The sequence below is a fragment of the Dipodomys spectabilis genome, unplaced genomic scaffold, assembly GCF_019054845.1.
Source record: "Dipodomys spectabilis isolate Male_0828 unplaced genomic scaffold, ASM1905484v1 ptg000043l, whole genome shotgun sequence".
Taxonomy (NCBI): Eukaryota; Metazoa; Chordata; class Mammalia; order Rodentia; family Heteromyidae; genus Dipodomys; species Dipodomys spectabilis.
Genome location: NW_024870720.1, coordinates 32,038,222 through 32,061,169, shown reverse-complemented (window position 1 = coordinate 32,061,169; position 22,948 = coordinate 32,038,222). Strand labels below are relative to the sequence as shown.

Below are 22,948 nucleotides of genomic sequence, written 5' to 3'. Positions count from 1 at the left end.
CAACCAAACTAAAAATACTACAACAAGCTGACCGCATTGTTATGGGACTCTGCTTTCTACCCTGTTGACAAATACAATGTTCTGAAAAGGCTACAGTATAAGGCAAGAAACACAGAGTTTGAAGAAGGGTACGAGGGACATGGTGAGTGGCAGGATCAAATCTTAGATGGGGTATCAACTCACACTATACTAACAGGACATGAACCCCACTCATCTTTATGTATGTTGACACCTTGTACCCAATTGATAGATCTTATTTTATTTAGCTTGAAAACAGAGGATGGTTCTCTTCCAACAGCATTTATGGCAAGTTCACTGAGTACCAGGCACCATAGGAGGTATTGCTGGGAGCAGAGCATGGCACCACTCAGAAACCTTTCCTAGAGATGATCATGAAAAGACAACAAGAAAGCCACACCCACAATATAATGAGGGTTGAAGAAGGGCTACAGAATACTTTATCCAATGGGAGAAGGGGGGATTTGAACTTTGTTGGTTATTTGATATTTGGAAATGATGCGGGCTGAGAACATCCTTGTTAAGCAATGACGAACACAATAACACAGGCACACAGGTGTGTGTGGGGGGGGAGGGTGAGTGGATGAGGAAGGTAAATAATAAGGGTAGAGAACTGAACATTCATTCAGGGACCAAAGGAAACCATAGCTTTGGAAATCAGGCTGGGGAACTTATATAGAAGCAACAGGGAGCTGTCAGAAAGTTTTAGGCATCAGAGTAGTTTATAAATCAGAACTGATTTTCAAGAAGAGTCACCTTCATTTGGAGAAGCAGAGGGAGGGCATTTAGGAAGGAAGAGACCAGTGGAGAAGCTGTCTAGGAAAAAGTGAGTCTTGAAGTTTATTTTGCAATGTTTACAGAAACAAGGAAATATACCCAAGAACCATTACACTGTAATCTGCCAGATGTGGCAATAATACAAATATGGAATAAGGATAGTTTGAATAGTCAGTCAATAGAAAGATAGGAGAAGAAAGAAAAGGGCTTTTGATGACAAAAATGGAAAGTTTTCCTTGGAACTAAAAACCTTGGACTCTACTAACCTCCTATTAACTCTGGACTCTATGGCTCAGAGAACCATGAGGTATAAGAACTTGAGGGCCTGGACCTGACCACTGTGAGACGGGATAATCTAAGTTAAACAGAAGAGTGAACACTGAAGCCACGGAAGATACAAAGATCCTAGAGGACTAGAATGGAGAAAAAGTACAGGGATACTAAAAAGGAAAATTAGACATGATTATAGAATAATGCTTTGCAGACTGTATGGGTTAAAATTTTCATTCTGCTCAACTAGATAAGATGTGCTCACCTTTGGGACTTGAGTGCCTATGAAGTTATCATACCTGTGTGCATAATTAGTGTAGAAATCATAGGAACACATCATCCAATAAACATATGTAATGTTAAAAAGTAAATAAGAAAGGATGAGGAAGAAAAAAGGTATAACTAGAAGAGAAAGTAATTGGCTGAAGGAACAGCTCATGGAGGGACTGGCAGATAGATGTCATATGTAGAGGACAAGGAAGCTCCACCCTCAAACAAAACAAAAGGAGGAGAGTGGAAAATATAGGCACATAGGAGGAGAAAAGATGAAATGTTTATTTGTTTTGTGTTAGCAGATGATCTCACTGTTCCTAGAGGTCCACAGTGGGCAGGAGCTCAGAGCATCAAAAAGAGAGAGGCAAATCAAATGACTGCCAAGCACGGAAAGTCGAATAAGAAATACAGCAGGCAGCGAAGCCAATGACATCAAAGTCACAGGTGTGCCCACTGAAGGGATCCTTTGGTTGTCAAGCCCAACTCCATGGCTTATCAGATGTGAACTGTGGTGAAAGGAAGGGTTCAACTCTCTAATCCTAATGTCATACCATTTTTGGATATGGTGCTAATCACAAGACCCAGCCCTCAGGGCTGCAGCCCAGAATAAATAAGATAATGTATATGAAGAGGCTGTACAAATTATTTACCTATAGCCATTAGATATAGAACTGACATTGATGCTGATGATCACAGTTATTGGTAAGTCACTGTCTTCATCTATTATAATTAAGTAGACAAGAATAAGGAAAGTAGACAAGAATAGCCTTGAGCTTTAGTGCCTGTAACACTGAAGAGGACAGCTCTGTCTAATTTGCCTGTATTCTATTAACACAGACTCACAAAAGCCATCTCTGCAATTCAGTCCTGACACATAGTTTCCTCAAAGACATTAGCAGCCTTGACCTTACTGGGAGCCTTATGGTTGAAGTTTGCAAGGTTTTTCAATCATTATCAAAACTGGGTATGGGATTGTTTAGTAAAAGTCACACGAAGGAGAAAATACCAAGTTGGTTTTTTTCTCTCATTTTTTCAAAATTTAGGAAGGTCTCATAAGTATAGAACATATTCACTTTTCTGATAGAAAAGTCTCAAAGAAAAGAAATGCCTTGAAATATTCAATCATCCCTCTGCAGATAGGATGATCTCTTAAATAAAACACAAATCCAGAGCACAAAGAAGAGATAATCATTGAAAATTCCAGAGAGAGATTGGATATACAATTCATAGTTCAAGAACCAGTAGATAGGGTGACATGATGAGAAATAAGAAAAGAAAGTGCATTACAAAAGAAGAAGATAAGGAAAATAAAGAAGCAAGTGTTAAAAAATACTTGGCACAAGAAAATTGAAAAACTATAGAGATAGAAGCCCAGGACCAGATGAAGAGGAAGGTGAAAAAGACAAGATAAGACCAGATATAACTGAATACTCCTTAGCCATTAAAAATGACAATTATGCATTTTTTGTTTTTGTTTTTGTTTATATTTTTCTCCCCCCTCTCCCTAGGCCCCCACCCACCCCCACGTCAAAGTTGTAAAGTTCGTTTTTCCACATAACATCTTGTACATCTCATTGTTGCAATGGGTCCACCTGTATCCCTATTTAAACAATTTGTTTTTCCCTTCCCCTTCACAAATTATAGCAACATCAAATACAGTGAAAACAGGTTATACCGTGGGGGAGAGACATACAAAGCAACAAAGAAATCATCTTATAAATATGTTAGAAACAATAGCAAGAAAGAAAGACCATTTGAGTCCTTGTCTTGGGGTTCATTTCACCTAACATCAATCATGTGTTTTTTTCCAATATTCCCAACACATAGAAATATCCAAACTAATGGCATATTTAGGTGGATAAAACAAAGAATTATATAGCTGTTGACTACAACTATGAAAATCTGAGTATATATACATTTATGTAGAGGGACATTCATTACTAAAATTTAGTAGGTGTTCTTGGTTTCCTTTAAAGTTAATTCCATTAATAAGGATAAGACACAGACACATGCCTATCTAAATCAACTTCCTTAGCATCAAAACCAACTAGCAAGTTCTTACAGCTTTTCACAGAAGTGTCTCTCTCAGCCTCTTATTTTTCATACCAATCTTTGTCATTCCATCTAATCAAAACAACAATCTGAGTCTCCCAGTGTGGCATACAACAAATGATTGTGAATTCTGTAATCACATTCTCCAAGTTCAAATCTTAGCTCCATCACTCCCAACTTATGTCATTTTTCTGAGCCATTTTAAAGGTACTGGCTTTACAAGTAAAATGGGAGTAAGATCAGTCACTATTTTGGAGGATCCATGTGAAAACTACATAGTAAATTCACTCAAAGCAAATAGCACTATGATTTTTAGGTAATAAGTCCTCAGAACTCTCACCTATTATTACACCCAGGAAAAGATCCCTGGCAGAGAACCTGAGCCAGACAATGGCAAGTAGTAGGTAATGGGTAGAAGCAATCAGCCCACATGTTGAAGATGACAAGGCGACATAGAAACTTCACAGAAGAAAAAGTAAAAATGTCCAATAGACACATAAAGAAATGCTAAACATCTCTGGCCATAAAGAAAATGTAAATCAAAACAACACTAAGATTCCACCTCACTCCAGTTAGAATGGCCATCAACAATAATAAAAACAATAATAGATGCTGGTGCAAATATAATGTGAAAAAGAAACTTGCTCACCCACTCTGGAAAGCAATATGGAGTTTCATCAAAAAGCCAAAACATACAACTACACTATGATCCAGTAATACCACCCGTATCCAAAAGATTACAAACCAGAATACAGTAAAGTCATTTGTAGAACCATGTTCACTGCTACACTATTCAACATAGATAGCCAAGGTACGTAAATATTTCAGATGCCCCTCAATAGACAAGTGGACCAAGAAAATGTGGGATATATATTCAATGGAATTTTACTCACCTATTTGAAAGAATGATATTATATCACTTGGAGAAATCTATGGACCTGTTAAAAATCATGTTAAGTGAAGCCAGGCCAAAAGAGACAAAGAATGAATTTTTTTCTCATATGTGGAAGGTAGAACTAATTTTAAAATGTACTAGTAAACACTTCGAGGTTGTATGCAAGTGCACACAAATATATTAGTCGAAGCACGGTATTTTCAGGTGAGAATTCAAACAGTATAATTCCTTAGAAAAAGTTATGGTCCAAGAAAAATAAATACTAGGAAATAGACATTTGAAAGGTGGGAAGTAGGGTCAAAGGGAGAGAGAAGAAAGAGAGGAAGGAATGAGGGAATATAGTCACAAAATTTAATGCCTATCTTACAAAATTAAGAAAATGGAGGGGAGGAGTGGGGTCTCAAGGTATGTGGAAGAATGATGAATGAAGTTGATGAAGAAGCATTGTATTCATAAACTGATTTGTTAAATGGTAAATCCTTGGTACAATTACTTATAATAATAATAATAGGAAGATGTTAAACTTAACCAAAATTCTTGGACAAATAAATTGGCTTTCATTGCCAAATGTATTTGGCTAAGAATCTTTGTTGCATGTAAAACCTTGAGTTCAATGAGATATGATAAACAAATGCTTTGAGCAATATTTCTTTCCTGATACTTGTTTTCTTTAGCTTATATTTCCATACAGATTTGTAGAGAAAAGTGCATCAACATTTAAAAATTATTACACAACCAGTAACACATTTTTAACCCCTCAGAATTTCATCATTCTAACCATCTAACCAATCAATCTGGTTCTCTGTGATATTACTCTCAGTATTGTCGTCTTTTTATATAAGAACTTAGAAACATAACCAACCTATTAGGCATTCCACAAAGCCCAGGGCATATTTTTTTTAATGCCTCTGCCACTGAACGTTTCTGCCTCAGGTTTTTATCTGTTTTCTTTTTAGTTTCAACCTTTTCTTTGAACAAGAAAAAGCTTTTGGCTGAGAAAGAAAAGTGGAAAAAGCACCCCAGGCTTTGGAACTTTTGGATAAAGCTGAGATGTGGGCAAAAATAAAAATACTGTACAGAAAAGCCCCCAACTGTCCATAGCACCTAACCATGTCTGTTAGACTCGTCTGCATTTCTTCCTTTCACCCCACTTCATTGATCTTTATTGGAAGCCTTCAGTACTGGCCTAAATCTCACTATTTATTTGCTTTGATAGACTTGAAGGGGAAAAAATCCCCACCTATGACATCCTCATATGTGTGAACACACTGTGGTTATTGGACCTGTTCCCAGGATGTGTTTACTCTTGTCTGTATGATAGATTAGATGTAATTTTGTTTCTTAAACAGCTAAGGACAATTAAGAGGTCTGCAATGATGGTTTGGGTTATAGTTCACATACAGAATAAATCCAATCACTGTGGAGAGCACTGAAACACAACCTACGAGAGGGAATGGTGCTTCTCAGGGCCTCTGACGACCTTGGACTTCCCAAGGATCCTGAAAGAACACTGCATGGGGGTCATGCAATGAGGGGCATTATCCTTTGCTTGTTTTGTAATTAATGGCTTCTCCTCATACCTTCCTGAGTTTAGAGCAAAGTCATCTAAACATTTGTAAGGTTAACTATGACCTGACTAAGCAACACTTCAGTCTAAAAACAATGTGGAATTTCTGGAAATCAGATTCAGGGTAAGAATAAGCTAGTCGATGAGCTGCTAGTACTTTAGTAAGAAACCTATTTGTTTATCCCTTCAATATCTTTCTGGACAACTACCTCTGATGGCCAACTGTTAGTTATCTCAAGTTCAAATTGTCTAAATGTAAGTACACAGACTTCCTCACTGCCTCTTAAACCGACTATTGGCCCTTGGTAAATGGTTGCAACCATGTTTTTAATTTCCAGGAAACCTAGCAATCATCTATGAGTGCTACCTCCTTTCTCAGATCACTTTCTGTTGCTTCTGTTAAGAGCTGAACCACAAGAAATTGCCATTCTTTGCTCTTTGTTGACCATACAATAGCAGTCAGCCAGTAGTCAACCTAAGGTATCATTTGTTCCTAGGGAAGCCATGACTCCTTCCCTTCATCTCTCAACAGTTTCTTCATTGACACTCTTGATCTCTGGGCTATATTTCTACAAAGGTCTTTCTATTCTAGTGTCATTTTCTTCGAAGATGTCTTTAGATCTTTCTCTTCACAGAAATTACAACCGTGACACTTCTTGCTTAAAACCCTTGAGAGACTTCTATAGCCTTATGACAAAACTTGCTCTTCTTAAACCAAAAGACTGATTCCTTCTACATAATGTCTCACCACTCGTATGCCTAGGGCTAGTATTCTATCTAGCCTTTATGAGTAACTGAACAACTGAACAGAAATGGGATTTCTGGATTGCTCTACACTTCAAGTTTCCATGTCCCTCTAATTTTCAATCACCTTTCAAAATCATGTCAGTTATGACATGCTCCGGAAAGCTTTCATCCACTCTCATGTACAACATCTAGTCGGTGGAGGAGGGGTTCTGTGACAAAGACTTATCTCAGATCTTGGGCTGTGCAAAGAATACCATGAAAATTCACTAATTACATATCCCCTTCTATAATGAGCTGACCTGTGCCCCTTATAAATTCACATGTTGCAACCCTAATCCTCAAAGTATCATTGTATTTGGATATAGACAGGGCAAATATAGAGGTAATTGAATTAAAATGACCTAAAGGGTTGATCCTAATCTAAATGAATTGGTGTACTTCTAAGACAGAGAGAATAGAGTGAAGAAGCAACAAGAGGAGGCCATGTGTATACTAAAGAATCCTTAGAGGAAATAAACTCTGTCAGCACCTTGATTTTAGACTTCCAGGCTCCATAACATTATAAAATAAATGCTGGTTATTGAAGTAACCCAGACTCTGGTATTTTGCTAGAGAAGCCCTAGCAAATTAATATAACTTCCTTCACTAATCGAAGTTTTCGAAATACAAGCAACACATCTTATTCATCTTTGTATCACCTGAACTCAGGGCAAAGCCCATGCTAACAAGGCCTAACAGTGTAAGAAACAAAAATGTGATAGACCAGCAAATGAATGAATGTGTTGCCATGCAACAGAGAAAAGCAAAGTTTTTCAAAAAGTTATATGTTTGGCCCAGAGCCCTGAATCATAACTTTAATCCTAGCTACCCAGGAGATAGAATTAAGAGGATCATGGTTCAGGGTCAGCTCAGGCTGAAAGCTTGCAAAATCTCATCTCAACCTACAGCTGGGTATGGTGCTATACACCTGTCATCTCACTTATGCCAGGAAGCATGACTAGGAAGATACTTCCGGCTGATAGACAAGAATCCAAATCCCACCTCAAAAAGGAACCAGAACAAAGAGGACTAGACTCATGGCTCAGTCAAGTGCCCACCTAGCGATTACAAAGCACTGAGTTCAAAACCTATTACACCCAAAACAAAAGCAAGAAAAAATGAATAGAAGGAAAAGATGAGACAGTAAAAGAAAAAGTAAAGGGAGAAGAGGAAAAGAAAAGAAAAAGAAAGGAAAGGAGAGAAAGAAAAGAAGAGAAAGGAAAAGAGAAAAAAGAGGAACCCAAAAGAAAAGGAAGAAAAAGAAATGTATATATTTACTGAAAAGGTAAATATACTTCTCTGAAAGTTCAACAACTGGAAGTACTAGTCAAACTTCTCCGTAACAAACATTATCCTACCACTCCCTACTTAAAGGATTTCCAGACAGGAGCCAGTGGCTTGTGCCTGTTATCCTAGCTACTTAGGAGGCTAAGATCTGAGGATCACAGTTCAAAGCCAGCCCGGGCAGGAAAGTTCGTGAGACTCTTGTCTCAAATGAATCACCAGAAAACTGGAAGTGGTGCTGTGGCTCAAGTGGTAGAGTGTTCACCTCGAGCTGAAGAGCTCAGGGAAAGCACCCAGGCCCAGAGTTCAAGCCCCACGACAGCCAAAAAAAAAATGTGTTAAAATAATAATATAAATAAATGAATAAAGGATTTCCATGCACCAGACAAGGACTATGTTATTTAATTACTACCTTACTAATTACTCAGTTCAACTAATTGCCAGGACAGCCAAAGTTTGTCCTTGCCAGGTTATTTTTTGGGACCTGTTCTAAGACTGGGGACTTCTAGAGTCATTTAGTTCAGTCCCATGATTCCATATTCTAATGGTCTTCTATTAGCCTTAAAAAATTAATGTAACTCCTAATCACCTAATTTACTATCAAAGAGTACTCTGGACATTGGAGAGAACAGAGCTCATTAAACATTAAAATTTTCCAATCTCCTATATAAACATTTATTTATAAAATAGGTTCCAGCATAAAATTTTAAGAGTCTACACACAGAAAAAAAATAGAAATGCAAAAACCATCATGAAAGTATAGATCAGGTACTACCTTCCCAATCTTTGCCCTGAAGCTCATCTCTCCTTGCTCTACCCCATTCTTTCACATAACTTACAGATTTCTTGCTTTGCACACACTTAATCAAGCTATAGCTTTTTGTAAAACTCTGCTAGCCTTCAAGATCCAGTTCAGCCTTTTGGGCTTGATACTTCAGTTCTCTACATTCTGATTTCCAATTAAGATTTCCCAGCCATTAAAAAAAAAAAAAAGCCTAATATGGTTTCAACCACAGTCTTCAACAGTATCATAGTCTTCCCTCAGGCTGAATAACTAATGACCATAGATGCCTCCCACCTATGTTTCACCTCTGGACCTGCCTTCTGGTGGATCCATTCCCAGAAAGTGCACTTGACCTCACTGTGTCTAACTTAAGTGCTTGTTGTTCTAGAAACAAGTTCCATCTCCAGGATACTTCCCATATCTTGCTACTTCTCTATTCTCGTCCCCTCCTGTCTGCGTTACTAAACATAAATTGCTTGTTACTCTTTGCTAACTGTCTTTAGTTCATCTTCTTAAGCTGTGTGAAAGATATCTTGTCCCCCACCCCCTTCCACAGGAACTTGGAAACTTGTGCTTAGTGGAACAGCAACTATCACTAATTTGTTTTTTTTACCATGTGCTACGGCTTGAGGATGATTTAGGTTCTCCAAGACCCCATTGTGTTTAAAGGCTTCGTCACCAGGGTGGTGGTACTGAAAAGTGGTAGAAGCTTTGTTAGCCTGGGAGGACACTCTTGGGCCACTAGAGGATGCCTTCGGAGGGTACTGTGGGACCTTTCCTTTCCTTTTACTTCATGTTTGGTAATGTACACTCTCATACCTGTAATGCTTCCACTATGATATGACATGGCTGACAGAGAAACCCTCACCAAAACTAAGCCAATGCCAATTTTTTCACTCTAGCAAAATTCGGAGCTAAATAAACTTCTTTATTTTTATAAGTTACCTGTCTCCAATATTTCATGATAGCCAACACAAAGCTGATGAATACATCATTCTGAAAACCTTTAATTATCAAGGTAGCTGCTCCTGTATATCTTCATGTAAGGGTCAGAGCTAAATGCAAAAGAAAGCTATACTTACAAATTATAATAATAGCTACTCCCTGGTGTCACCAGAGTCTCCTTAGGGAGTAGGCAATGATATCTCCCATTTGCTCACTTCCAAGACAGTTCTGAGTACATTGACAGAACTAACATTAGACTCACATTCTACCACAGGTAGGGAGGGCTTCTGGTTACTCCTCCTTTATTTCAGGGTTGGGGATACATAATATGGGCCATATGCTCTACCATTGAGCTATGTCCCCAGCTCTCAGAAGTCTTCAGTCTAGGCTCTGAGTTTCTACTTTTGGTTATCTCAAAAATGTTCCTACAGTCTCCATGACTGCAATTGAATTCCATTCATTTTTAGCTGTAGTCCTGAACTTGATATTTTCTTCAGTTTTCTCAGGGCACAGATCTTAACCCCAGTGTCTAGTCTTTAGATCATGTGCAAAAAGAACTGATCACCTTAGACCATGGGAGCACCTGCCATATTTGGAGCACTGGCATTGACTTATTAGGACCCGCTAGACTAGATGAGAGAGATATCTGTGCCATCCCACACTGAAGGTGCCTAACAGACACTGTGATCCAGGCAATCACTTGAATGTCCTTCTTGTCTGAGGACCAGCCCTACAGCCAGGTCATATTTTGCCAGGACTTATCTTTCTCACCCACACAAATGGGAAATGCCTACAATGCCTCCTACTCAAACCATTCAGAGCTAGAATAATGGCTGCTAGCAGCAAATCTTTGTGATTTTCCTCTACAACTTAAGAGAGAGTGTAAACAAAAAGAGTAACAAACTTTACACTCTGCTCTTTAGAATAAGCTCTGGCAGGATCATTGCTATGCTCATGTTTCCTTTTGTATTTTGAGCCTCTATTACTACTCTAACTACTAGAAACTCAAAACAAGAGTTTTCTATGTTCTTCTCTAAATGGATAGGTGAACACAAATGAGGTATGACACTAATGTTATTGAAATTTCAGAAAGTTTTCTTTTCTTTTTCTTTGAGAAGTGAGTTCTAAAATAAAGATGAGAAAAAAATTCCATTTCTCAAGACAAATGGGCTACTTTTGGATTAATCTCCCTACAATTTTGTGCTGGGCCCATGGCAAAGCTTGTCTGTGGTAAAGGCAGGAGATACTATAGACAAAAGGAAATCGTGTTGGAAGCAAGTTTTGAAATATGTTTTATAACCTTAAGATGAAGTCACTATTGTTGCATTAAAGGTATCACATTCACCCTCTCTTAGTAGGAGACTCTAAGGTATTTTTTTTTCAGGATTTGTATTATGCTAAAGCCCATTTGAGTTCACAAATATTTACAAAATGCCCAAGGCCAAACATTGAGGTGGATTCCCACACTAGTAAAAAAGACCCCCAAATCCAAGCCCCAAGGACAAATAGAAGAGCCCTCTCAGTCCTTATACAAAGTACCAGAGAAGCTGCCTGGAAAGGTTTCACTCACCAGCACAGTACCCCACGAGGTTGAGGAACTGCTCCTCCTTACAGCTGATCTGGCAGCGCCCACTGGAAAGAGTGACATGGGGGTGACAGGAAATACAGTCAGAGTCCAATGGCCCAGTGCACTGCCTACAGGTTGGATGGCATTCTAGGAAGAAAAACAAATCAGGATTAGAATTAGCAGCTCAGCACATAAACGTATGGACTATGCAACACAGTCCATCATTTCCAGTTCTCATCATCTTCTAAAGATTCCTAGCAAGCACCTCCATCCTAGACGGAGAGACCATACTTCTGGGCTCAATCAGAATTCTGTTCACGAATATAACATGGAATCTAGAAGTGTAAAGACTTGAGCCAGAGGAAACCAGGGTGGCTGTCCTCACTGGTCTAAGTAAGGAGGTTATAAATCAGAGTCACAGAGCAGAATCATAGGTGCTTCGCTTTCTCTACTCCAAAACACTATGATTCAAAGACAGTGGGACATTTTCTTCCCAGGAATTCCTTACAGGCAAGGGGAGGGGAGACATAATGAGTGAGACTGAGATACCTCACTAAAGTGAATTGCCAGCCCTGCTCTCTCTCGCTCAGGCCCCAACTAGCATTCCTGTTTTATCAGCTATACTTAATTAAAATGAGAAGAACAAAAAAATGTCCTATTTCAGGAGGTTATCATAAGCTGCATCTGAAGTCCAATTCCTTAGACAAAATTATGTTAAAGCTATGCCTGCCCTAGAGGGAAAAACACCAAGTTAACAAGAGGCACAACACTGCAAAAAAAAAAGTGAGTAAGTGAGTTGCTGTCTTAAAGATAAGGGTAGCAAGGAATCAAAGAAGGTCACAGCTGCTGCAGCGAGTGCACGGCAGGAGATTTAAGAATTTCTCTGCCAAGAATGAACAGGTCTAAGTGTGTCTGATTCCAAGGGGTGAAGGTGAGGCATAGGAGTTGAGGAGAGCTTGCTGGGACTGATGAATGTTCTCCTGGCACATGGGTAAAAAAAAAATCAGACACAAATTCCAAGCAAAACCAACAGCCTCTTCCTTCTGGCAAGAGGCCAGAGAGGAGAGAGAGAGAGAGGGTAGAGAGAGAGAGAGAGAGAAAGAGAGAGAACATATAAGAGAGGAGACAGAAACAGAGAGAGATAGAGGAAGGGAAAAGGAGAAAAGGAGAGAGAGGGGAGAGAAAAAGAGAAATAAGTTATAAAACTTTTAAAAATAAAATAAATTTGAAAAGCAAGCAAGAAAATGAACAGGTACTTGGAAGAAGAGCCCCATTACCCCTTCTGCATTCCTGAGCCTTTCAACTTTGAAAATGCCAGCAAAAGATACGTGTGGATTCTCAATGATTTCCTACCACCCACTTCCTCCTCCCTGACAGAATATTTCTAGTGACCTGGTGCCCTGCAGCTGGTGGTACCATCCATCTGCTGATTTCCCACAGACAGAGAAGAGTTAGAGCTACTCAGAACTTTTCCTCCTCCAGACAATTTTACACAGAGAGACTGCTGGGGCTGGATGAAAGCTCTTAAGGATAAAAACGGCTTTCAAGGGCAGCCCTAATGACAGAGAAACCAGTTCCATTGCCTGCAGAGCTTGAGTACTTAAAGCAACTCACCATGGGCCTAGAGAGATTAAAGGTTATTTGGGAAAAGGGAAAAATTCCAGATTAAAAAAAAAATGAGCTTCAGTCATCCAAATTTGTACTTACTCTAAATTTCCTCCTTGAAATTTAAGACTTGATGAATTTGAGGAATGTTAACTTATTTTTAAAATAGTTTATAAATTTATGACGTTTCCTGATTCCAGAGACATATGCGATATAATTTCATTGCAATGAATATCTTCCTTCCTATCAAAGCCCCAAAGATCTGTTTTTGGAACTGAAATAGGACTCAGGATAGAAGGTTTTGTCTTTTTCCCTATATAGTGCTATAATGAGGTGCTTAAGTTTTGTTTTGTTTTGTTTTTTTTACTATTTCTCAATTCAATAAAACTCTATACTAATCTAAATTAGTAATTTTCAGAATTTCTGTTACTAAAGTAGAAGGTGCTCTTAAAAACATATTGGACTGGCATGCCAAAGAAAAGGAAAGATATTTATCTTCCTTCCCTTTTGCTCTATTCTGCTGTAGCCTTGAGAAGTGAAGCTAAGAATTGCAGTTAGCTGTGCCAAATGCCTAGTCCTTTACAAATACTTTCATATCTGCAGTAGCTTGTCTCCAAGGCAACCACATCAACATCACCCTTTATTGTATGCAGAAGCTATTCCCCCACTGAGAGACACCCCTATCCCTACACAGGGCTGTCCTGCTTTAATCAATAACATGTAGCAGAAGTGAGAAAGTGAGACTTCTGAAGGTGAGTCATAAGAAGTTGTAGCTTCTGTTTTGGTCTCCTAGAATATTCATTCCTGGGGAAGAGGCTGACATTGAAGAGACTGCCATACTGTGAGGAACCTCAATTATCTCTAAGGAGTCTCATAGAATAAGAGATTCTTCATGACCCAGGCGATTGTATGTCACCTACAGAAGCCTAAGAGAGCTGTCCATCAAGTCCCACATCTGGAAAAGGCAATGACAAATTACTAGTTTTATGCCAATTAATTTGTGTTGTTCTTAAGATAAATACAACAAAACCTAAGAGAGAGAGAGAGAGAGGAGAAGAAGAAGGAGGGAGAGGAGGAGGAAGAGGAGGAGGGAGATTAAAAGATCACCTTAGAATCCTATAGTATCTCAAGACTCAAATTTCAAATCTTTCCTCCATTTCTTTTGTAAAAAGGAACAAGAGATGGGTGTGAGGGGTGCTAAAGGAGTAGAATAGTATCCAACTATGACAAGTAATGTATGTGTGTGTGTGTGTGTGTGTGTGTCTTTGTTTACAGTCTTTATACAACAAAAGTACTTATGACTTAATATTTGGGAAGAAATAAATATAAAATACATAGTTTTAACTTGTTCTCAACCATATAATGGCTTCTCAAAAGGAGAAACCTAAAAGGAACACATTACTGGGTTACAAGTTGTTGTTTTTGAAATATGGGATTATCGGTCACTCTCACCTTCAAATTCCTACTTTTTTCCTAATATGAACTTTTAAAGATGCTACAATGTGCACATATTCCTGTGATGAGAAAAAAAATAGTTTTAAACTTTAAAAAAGAGCTGGAGTAACAAAGAATTGTGCTGAAGCAAGTTCAAGTTCTTAAAGAACATAAGAATCATTACTTAAGCCGAGCACCAGTGGCTCACGCCTGTAATCCTGGCTACTCAGGAGGCTGAGACCTGAGAGGATCATGGTTCAAAGCCAGCCTGGGTAGGAAAGTCTGTGAGAATCTTATCTCCAATAAACCACTAAAAAATTGGAAGTAGCACTGTGGCTCAAGAGGTAGAGCGCTCGCCTTGAGCTGAAGAATGTAGGGACAGTGGTTCAACCCCCACTACCGATCAAAAAAAAAAAAAAAAAAAAGAATCATTACTTAATCCATAAGGATATTTCTCTTCCTAGAATATAACCTTTCAGCTAAGATAAAACCTAGCTCACAGTTTATTCAAATATTATAGTCTCTAGAGCAAAGCTGATTCTAATTTTCCTCTTCAATCATGCTTCCCTATTGGAAGAGGAAAATTTCACTCATTCTTCTTACTTCATATTTTTTGTACCTGCCAAACTGAAGACAAGGATTTACAGCCCAACACCAGTCCCTGGTATGACAAGGTTTCTAATTACAGTGTCTCTATACATTGTATAGAGAAAACATAGGTCCAGAGTCTCTGTCCCAGCATGTTACATACTCACCTGTGCAGCTACCTTCCTGGTTAAAGTAGCCCTTGGGGCACTGAGAGAGACAGAGCCCATCTAACAGTGCATGAGAAGACTGGCAGACTGTGCAGTTCTGGGAGCTCTTTCCTGAACACAGGAGACAGGACTGGTGGCAAGCTGGGAGAACAACAAAGCAAAGGGAACAATCAATAAAGCCCCACATGCAGCAGATAGCAGCTCTGTCTCTCCTGTTAATATGCCTGGTTGGAATATGATGTTCACTTGGTTTTCCAAACAACAGACCATGAATCTTTCGTAATTTCTTCAAACGAGGGTTTCTTTCAAAGCAAGAACTTGTGGAACCCAGAGGAAGGCTACGAAACACACACAGGCACTTGCAGATTCATACATTTCTTTCTTCCCTTGTTTCTATTCTCTGAGAAACTGGAATAAAGGATAGGAAGCTGCAAACACAGTTCTATCTCCCTGGGGAGAGCTATCACTAGATGCCCCCTACTGATCAGGTTGCTCAAGTGAAACCAAAGAGGTGATAGAGCTGTATCTAACAACTCCAAAAGGTTTATGTGCTTTCTACTCTATGATAGAAGCTGGACATTCCCAGATGGTAAGAACTGGTCAGCATTCAGAGCTATTCAAAACTAGTTGCAACAGACAGGCAATAGCTGAAACACAATGAATGTGGGAAACAAATTATCAGAGAATCAGAGTGTTAAGTCATAGCTCTATGTGAACTTGACAGAGTTAGTGATTTCTCCAGGCACCTGCTTACTCATCTATAAAACAGACACAAACAGTACATACTACACACAGTGTTATGGACACTAATTGGGCTGATGTATGTAAAATTCTTAGTATAGTGTTGGACACATAGTAAGGCCCTAATAAATCTTACTATTATTTATTAACATAGAGTGCTATGTGAGTACCTACAGGTATAAAGAGAATAAAAACAGCATGGAGGAGAAAAATATCTATGGTTGCCTTCATCAGACCTTTAAGGATAAAGGCGGGCAATTGCCTTATTTCCCTTGGATGGTGAATGTGTTCATCCTGCCATTTTATCTACTCTATTTCTAACTGGCACAGGGTATACAATGCTGGTCCTGGAGAGAATATCCCTTCCCAGGGCTACATTACTACAGATAGTCAATAATTTGCTTGAGAGTGTTTCATAATGCAATCTAACCAATCAGAGCCCACATCTCTAATACTTCCCTACAAACTCTTACACGCTAAGTCACAGTTCAGCTACTGAATAAGACAAAGCCCCATGACTGTCCCCATGCATTTGTTGGCCACATTCTGTCCAATACACAAATCCACCAAACTGTAGAGCCATTCTTTCTGAGTCTCCTCCTGCTTTCTCTATTAAATACCCAGAGGACTTATAGACCAGTAGACTTAGAAGACCCAGATAAAATTTTATTGTGATCTCTATGTCTATAACTCCTAATAAAGTATAACATACATATACCATCTTTACACACTAGTAGCTAGTATTCAGTTAGGACTTCTGCTCCATCAGCTCTGGTTGATCAATAATCAACTACTTTCACTGATTAGTACAGGGTTATTGTCCCAAGCATTTCTAGTAATAAGTGACAACCTAGGCCCCGCCCCTAGCATCACGACACCATCATTCAACATCTGTAAGTTTAACATCTGTGCCAGAGGCCACAGGGCTTGCTCCCGAGATGAGACCAATGCCTGTGTTCATTGACCTATGCCCTTGCCTTGAAAAAGATTGCTGTATAAACTTTTCTGTTAGCACAGGCCACAGGAGTATTTTCCTAAGACTTCCTAGAATCTTTATAAAAGAAAATGGAAACAGTAAAGTGAAGTTTAAACAAATATATACATTAACCCTTTACTTAAGATATGTATAATACAAGATGAAAAAGCATGGAAGGGTACCTCTGGTGGCAATATTTCACAAAACAGTACTTTTCAGGAAAAAACAATTTGCTTTAACATGATAGTTCCCACACACCTAAATATATAAATATACACATATATAATACAAATAGGCTCACATTTAGTCTGTTAAACTCCTAGCTCTCTCTCTGTTACATCTCCTGAATGAGAAATAAAAATGTAACACTATGGAGCTCAAAACTTTAGAAAGATAAATTAATGCAATATAAGCACAAACATGTTTTGATTAATTCTATTTGGTCAAGCAGCCAGTATGAATAAAAATTATTGTTTGATTAAAAAGGGAAGCAAAGTAAACAAGCTGGAAGGTTGGTGGGCCCAGATGTCCGAGAGAAAGGCTCTCTGCCACCAACTCAATTTTAGAAATATCCACAGAACATCACCAAGGCCAATGTCAGAACTGCCTTCATTAGCAATGGGCAAGAATCAAATAGATAACAAGCACAAAGGTTTAGGAGATGCTAAAATGAAGATCTCTTCATTTCTTTTTTTTCTGCAACATTCTGTAATTCAAGAGATATGTATTTGCATCTTTAAAACAACTGCATGCAAGTTAGATGCTGTACGGAGTTAGGAAATGTCCACAAGATTTCAGTGATTTGTATTAAGCTTCATCATTCCATAGAAGCTTATTTCATAACAGTAGTTGTGTCTGAAGTCTAAGATTCTTCAAGGTAGACTAACTCCATTACAGGGCATCTATGGAAGACATCTGAAAGAAGTTTTATGAATAATTCCTCCTCATAATACAAAATTTTTAGAGACTGTCTTTCCACATGATGGTTGAATATATTTTTAAAAGAGAATAACTGATCTATCTAGGCACTGAGAGTGTCCACATTTAGAGTCCTTAGCTGGTTGTTAAGTCCACTCAACCTGACTCAAGCAAAAATGATGCAATTTCTTGCTCCATCTTTCCTTTCCATTATAATTTCAAACAATTGATACTATTTCTCTTTTCAATGCTTAAAAAAATGGCACTGTATCCCTACTTTCATATCATATAAAATTTCATGGCTTCTTGTATCAAGGGCAATTTTTGAGGTAGACTTCGCTCAAAATAGGATCTAGATATCAAAATCCTCCAGGACATACGATCCTGGGATGAAATGGGATAAAAATTACAGAGTGAAGTGAAACAAATTCAATCTCCCCTTTCTGTCTCCCTTTTCCTTCTCATACCATCCCTCCCCCTTTTCGTGAGTATGTAATAGCTCCTGAATTTTCCTCAACCCAGATTTCAGTTAGATTGAGAACTCTTTAAGAGAGAAACTCACACCTTTTCCACCTCTGTAATTCCCTCAGGGCCTGTGACAGTCCCTGTTACTGGCATGTCAGAAGCCCCATTTGTGACCTTCGGCACACAAGAAGGGTGGGCAGCAAGTGTAGGAAAGGTTCTCTGTCTCTGAAACTTTCTTAAGCCTCTTTCTCAGTCCATATGATACATATTAGAGCTTCCCAAAATTCTGCCTTCTAGCCCTCTGCTTCTCACTCTCAGGTAACTCACTCATTCCTTCAGGCACTCCATGCTGGTGAGTCCCAAGATCATAAGTGCAGCCCTGGCCTTTTCCTTCAACTCCAGTGCTTGAAATCTACTTCTTAGGGAAGATATCTATATGGTCTTTATGGGTGCCCCAAGCTCCTCCTTTCCCAATGTTATTTCTTATCCACTTCTTAGTTCATATCACATCCACTTCACATAAGTCATGACTTCTGCTGGAAACTGTACTAACCTTTCATGCACCTGCTCTCACTTCAAGCTTCTCCAGCCCTGGGGCTCCTTGGTACAGACCTTCAGGACCACTCATGAGGACTAGCGCTGCTGCCCCCTAATCAGTCCCACTTGGTTTTCTCCCCATTTATCTGCCACATAAGCACCAGTGAGATATTTATGAAATGCAAATTAAGCAAATTATCCTCCCTTTTCTAATCTGTTAGTGTTCCATCAATACCGACAGTATAAATGGTGAACTTAGTACATAAAGCATTTCATGACAGGACTCTTGCTCCTGTCTCCACTATCACACTTCCAGTTCTCATTGATCTTTGTACTATAAAAATGGCAGACACTCTGTACTTCTCTAAACATGACACCCTAGCACTGGCTGTGTATTTGACCTTGAGTGTCCTTCCTTACCCTTTCACTAGTGTATGCCTGGAAAGTCTTTCAGAAGTTCATCAGGAACAACCAATCTATCTTCTCTGTCTCTCTTAGAGAGCTGGTCTTTGTGCTGTCTCTCTATCCTTTGTACTTCCTCCTATCCCTTACATATGCAACGAGTTTTCAATGACTTATTTAGGATTAAACACTTTCCCTAAGGCATGAACCATATCTTCTTCATGTTCCTATCCCAAAGCCTGGCACACCCTTGTTTTAAAAGCAAGAAGAGGAAAGTTAACAGGATTGGAAATTACCAAAAGGTACAGATTTCTATAGCTTATGCTAGCACCCTAGGGACCATACCAAAGACTGCTGTTTAATATAAAATCTGTTTCTAATTCAATTACTATATGGGATCCTAACTTCATAAATGGGCCCATATCCTTAAGTTGTACAGGCAGGTTCCTGCCCATTTACTTCTTTAATTAAAACTCTGCCTTGAGGCCTTCAGTGAGTCTTAGCAACAAAGAAATAGATCAAAATGCATGCAGGATACTTTATTTCTCCTTATTCGCCTAAAGCAAATTCATGAATAGACCAAAATTACTGGTAAATTTCTTTTTAAAAATAGTATTAGATCGATATCAATTTTGTGCAATTTTGTCCTGTATGGTAAGCCTAATCTTGAGAACGCAAGCTATCTTCAAGAATGAAAAAAAGGCGGCTTCTAAAAATTTGAAATTTCCCTGATGTTTACAGACTGACCAAAGTTCTATCATCTACCCTAAGAAGACAAAAAAAAAGCATTCATATGGAGGGATGTGGCCAGAATGTTTATGATCCTTGTGTTCTTTCTCAAAACAATATCTCTTCTGAGGTAATACATTAGATTATATGTAAGTAAAACTCATTCTTGTAGTACAAAGTTCATTAAAAAATAAAATGTGTAATTTCTTTACAATTGTATCAGCTCTCATCCTTTTGCTACACTATGTGGAAATTGGAGGAATCCATCATTAATCTGCCATGGAATTGGGGCAATTACGTGGCTAATCTAATCATTCAGACCATGCTACTAGTCAGTTCTGGTCACCACTGCCAAAGTGTTTAAAGGCAACAAAGCTGCATCATTAATTGGATGGCCTGGCCCCAAGTTAAATTGCAAGGCTCTAGTGCAGCAAAAAGAATAAGGGATTTATATTTTGAAAAATGGAATAATTTTTTAGAGATGTTATATTAGAATACATCAGCCATCATCTTTAACTTCTTTATTAGGTTCCTACTAAGCCACCTTTTGATTCAGACTAATTACAGAAGTCAGGAAGAACCGTAGATGAGGACTGATGACCAAGTAAAGGATGTGTTATTGATGTTGTGTTGGAGAGTGTACGTTTCCCTTAATTTATTTGTACTTGGTTTAATTATGTTGAAGGAGGGTACTGATGGGTGTTTCTTTATCCTTTCTTCATTCAGAAGCTTAAATCTTCCAGTGCTAGTGAAATCTCAAACAGATGAGATCAAATTGGGATGAAATTACTAAAATCCATCATTTAGCAAATGCTCAATGCTGGTATTTAATAAACTTGCATGATCTTGGTTGATGACCAAAAAAGCCTCCAAATTATTTTTCGCAATTAGAAAAGACCCTGTGGGTACCAGCCATTCTAGCTTTACTTTGGAATTCAAGAGGCCATAGGAAAAGAAACATAAGTAAAACTCTATTGTCAGAAGTGACTTGCTCTTTGGAGAACGATGCAAAAAACACGGTACAAATGCATGCAGGTGGTGGCTCCTTCTCTGCAGAACTCTTCTTGTTTATAATCTCTCTCAGACTCTGTCTCCATCATTGCCTTATCATGGGCTTCTAGAACAAACCACATACAAGGGATAACCTAGGGATGTGTTGCTATTGTTATTCCTTGATTCAATCATTCAGCCATTCAATCATGTTCCATAACGCAGGAATTTTCAGCCAACTCATTGCCTAGAACTTCTATTGTGTCTAAAGATAATCTGGCACCCAAGTTATCAATGTCATGAAAGGAATAAGGAATAATACAAAATACAGACAGACAGCTTCCAAACACAGTGTTCTTTTGGGCACTATTTCTTAACTATATATGCACATATATAAATTTTATATTATATGTTACATGTATAAATTTGTTGTTCAAAGACTAGAATTTTAATATCCTGAATAGTATTGCATCAAAGGTACTAGATACTTCCTAATTTGTGTTATATAGCTCAAAATAAAGACTTTTATGATGGATAACTTCTGATACCCCATCAGTCTTGGAGTAAATTACTTCTTCAAGTAATGCATCTGCCTTTCACTTTCATTCACTATAGTAATATTCTAATCACTCAGAAGCAACTCCAAGAAAGGGAGAAAGCTCCAGAAAAGTTTTTTTTTTCTCTCTCTCTTTTTTTAAAATAAAAAAGCACTTGAGATCAACATTTCTATTAAAAAGCAAAATTCACACACACACACACACACACACACACACACACACACACACACACACACACACACACACACACCTCTGCCTTTACAGCCTTTCTAACTATACTGCAGACCACGCCAGGGTTTTGGAATTTTTTTGGAAGCTCTGGGAATCAGAGCCCCATGCAATCTCACAGGGTCTCTAGGTCTGATTTCATAGAGAACACTTCAGCAGAATTGAAAATGGAACAGATTGTAGGAAGGAGGAGGTTTCCAGAGATACAGGACAAGTGACAGAAAGTACATCAATCAACACTCTCACAACTCAGGTGAGGCTGGAAACAATTGGTAGTCACACTCAGTTTCCCAGTGGAATCTTGGGCAACTCAATTAACCTCTTTCTACCACATTCTCATCACGTACAAATTGAGTAAAACATCCTACCTCGTGCAGATTGTACAGGGATTTGCTAATAAATGTGAGTAGACAGCTATATGTGTGATACCTAATAATATTATGCTAACGAGCATAAAATCACGGGGCTAAAAGGGACTCAAGAGGTCAATCCCATCTTCCCACATCTGACCACAATTAGGCCATTCCTGAGGGATTAGATTTTAATCCATCTGAAAAGATGCCTACACAAAGAAACCTTCACAAAAAAAAACCTCCCTTTTACCAAAGGTGCCTTCTTGAATTTAAGAAGCCCCAACTCTGCAGCATTAGTATGCCATCCTCCTCTACCCCACACGAAGGAGACTGACAGCTGCACTGCTTCTACTAGGCGGCTGTGACCTTCACAGTGTCATGCAGTGACATTCATAACCTGATAGCAAAGATATTTAACTTGGGCCGCCTTGTATTCCCAGGGGCTTCTGGGACCACACAGTCTAAGCAATACATGCATATATGAATATCAGAATGGTGACCCATCCAAGCCCCATATAACCCCCTAGTTTCTACCTCCCTGAGAGCAGGTGATCACCTCCATAAGAGCAGAGCCTATGGACTGAAATTCACACATTTTGGGCATGGGGAATTTTCATTTACCAGCCACTTTTATATACCCACTATCTTTGATCCTGGCCAGAAATACAACACCCCTTTGTGGAAAGTTATGATACATTCCAACCTGATTGTGAAGACTCAGTGAGGTTAAGTGAGCGGCCTAGATCTGTTTTCTAATTTCTCATAAATTCTAACTACATCATGTTACACTCTGTGTCTGGTATCTTTTAAACTGACTAAAATCTAACGTTTTTGTGTGGCAATGTGCTCTAATTTGAAACAGAAGCCTCAGTAATTACTAGGCTTTTACGATACAAAATTGTATCTGCAGCGTGCTTATAGTTGTGTCACAAAAATAGACACTCAAATCTATGAAAAAGGAAAAAATTACTCATATTACAGGAAAGTGGTGAAGGCAATCAGGGTTAGATGGTAGGTAAATTGTCCCTCTACTTTTCCTT

At 38.6% G+C, this 22,948-nt stretch overlaps 1 protein-coding gene across 1 annotated transcript in view; it reads right to left on the bottom strand.

Annotated features, from left to right (window-relative positions):
* Fras1 (Fraser extracellular matrix complex subunit 1) overlaps positions 1-22,948 on the bottom strand; it is a 448,626-nt gene that overhangs the window by 199,813 nt on the left and 225,865 nt on the right. The window contains exons 19-20 of the mRNA XM_042678144.1: positions 15,013-15,153; positions 11,222-11,365 (exon numbers count right to left, since the gene is read on the bottom strand). Of these exons, the coding sequence (XP_042534078.1) occupies positions 11,222-11,365; positions 15,013-15,153 (285 nt within the window). The remainder of the gene's footprint in view (positions 1-11,221; positions 11,366-15,012; positions 15,154-22,948) is intronic.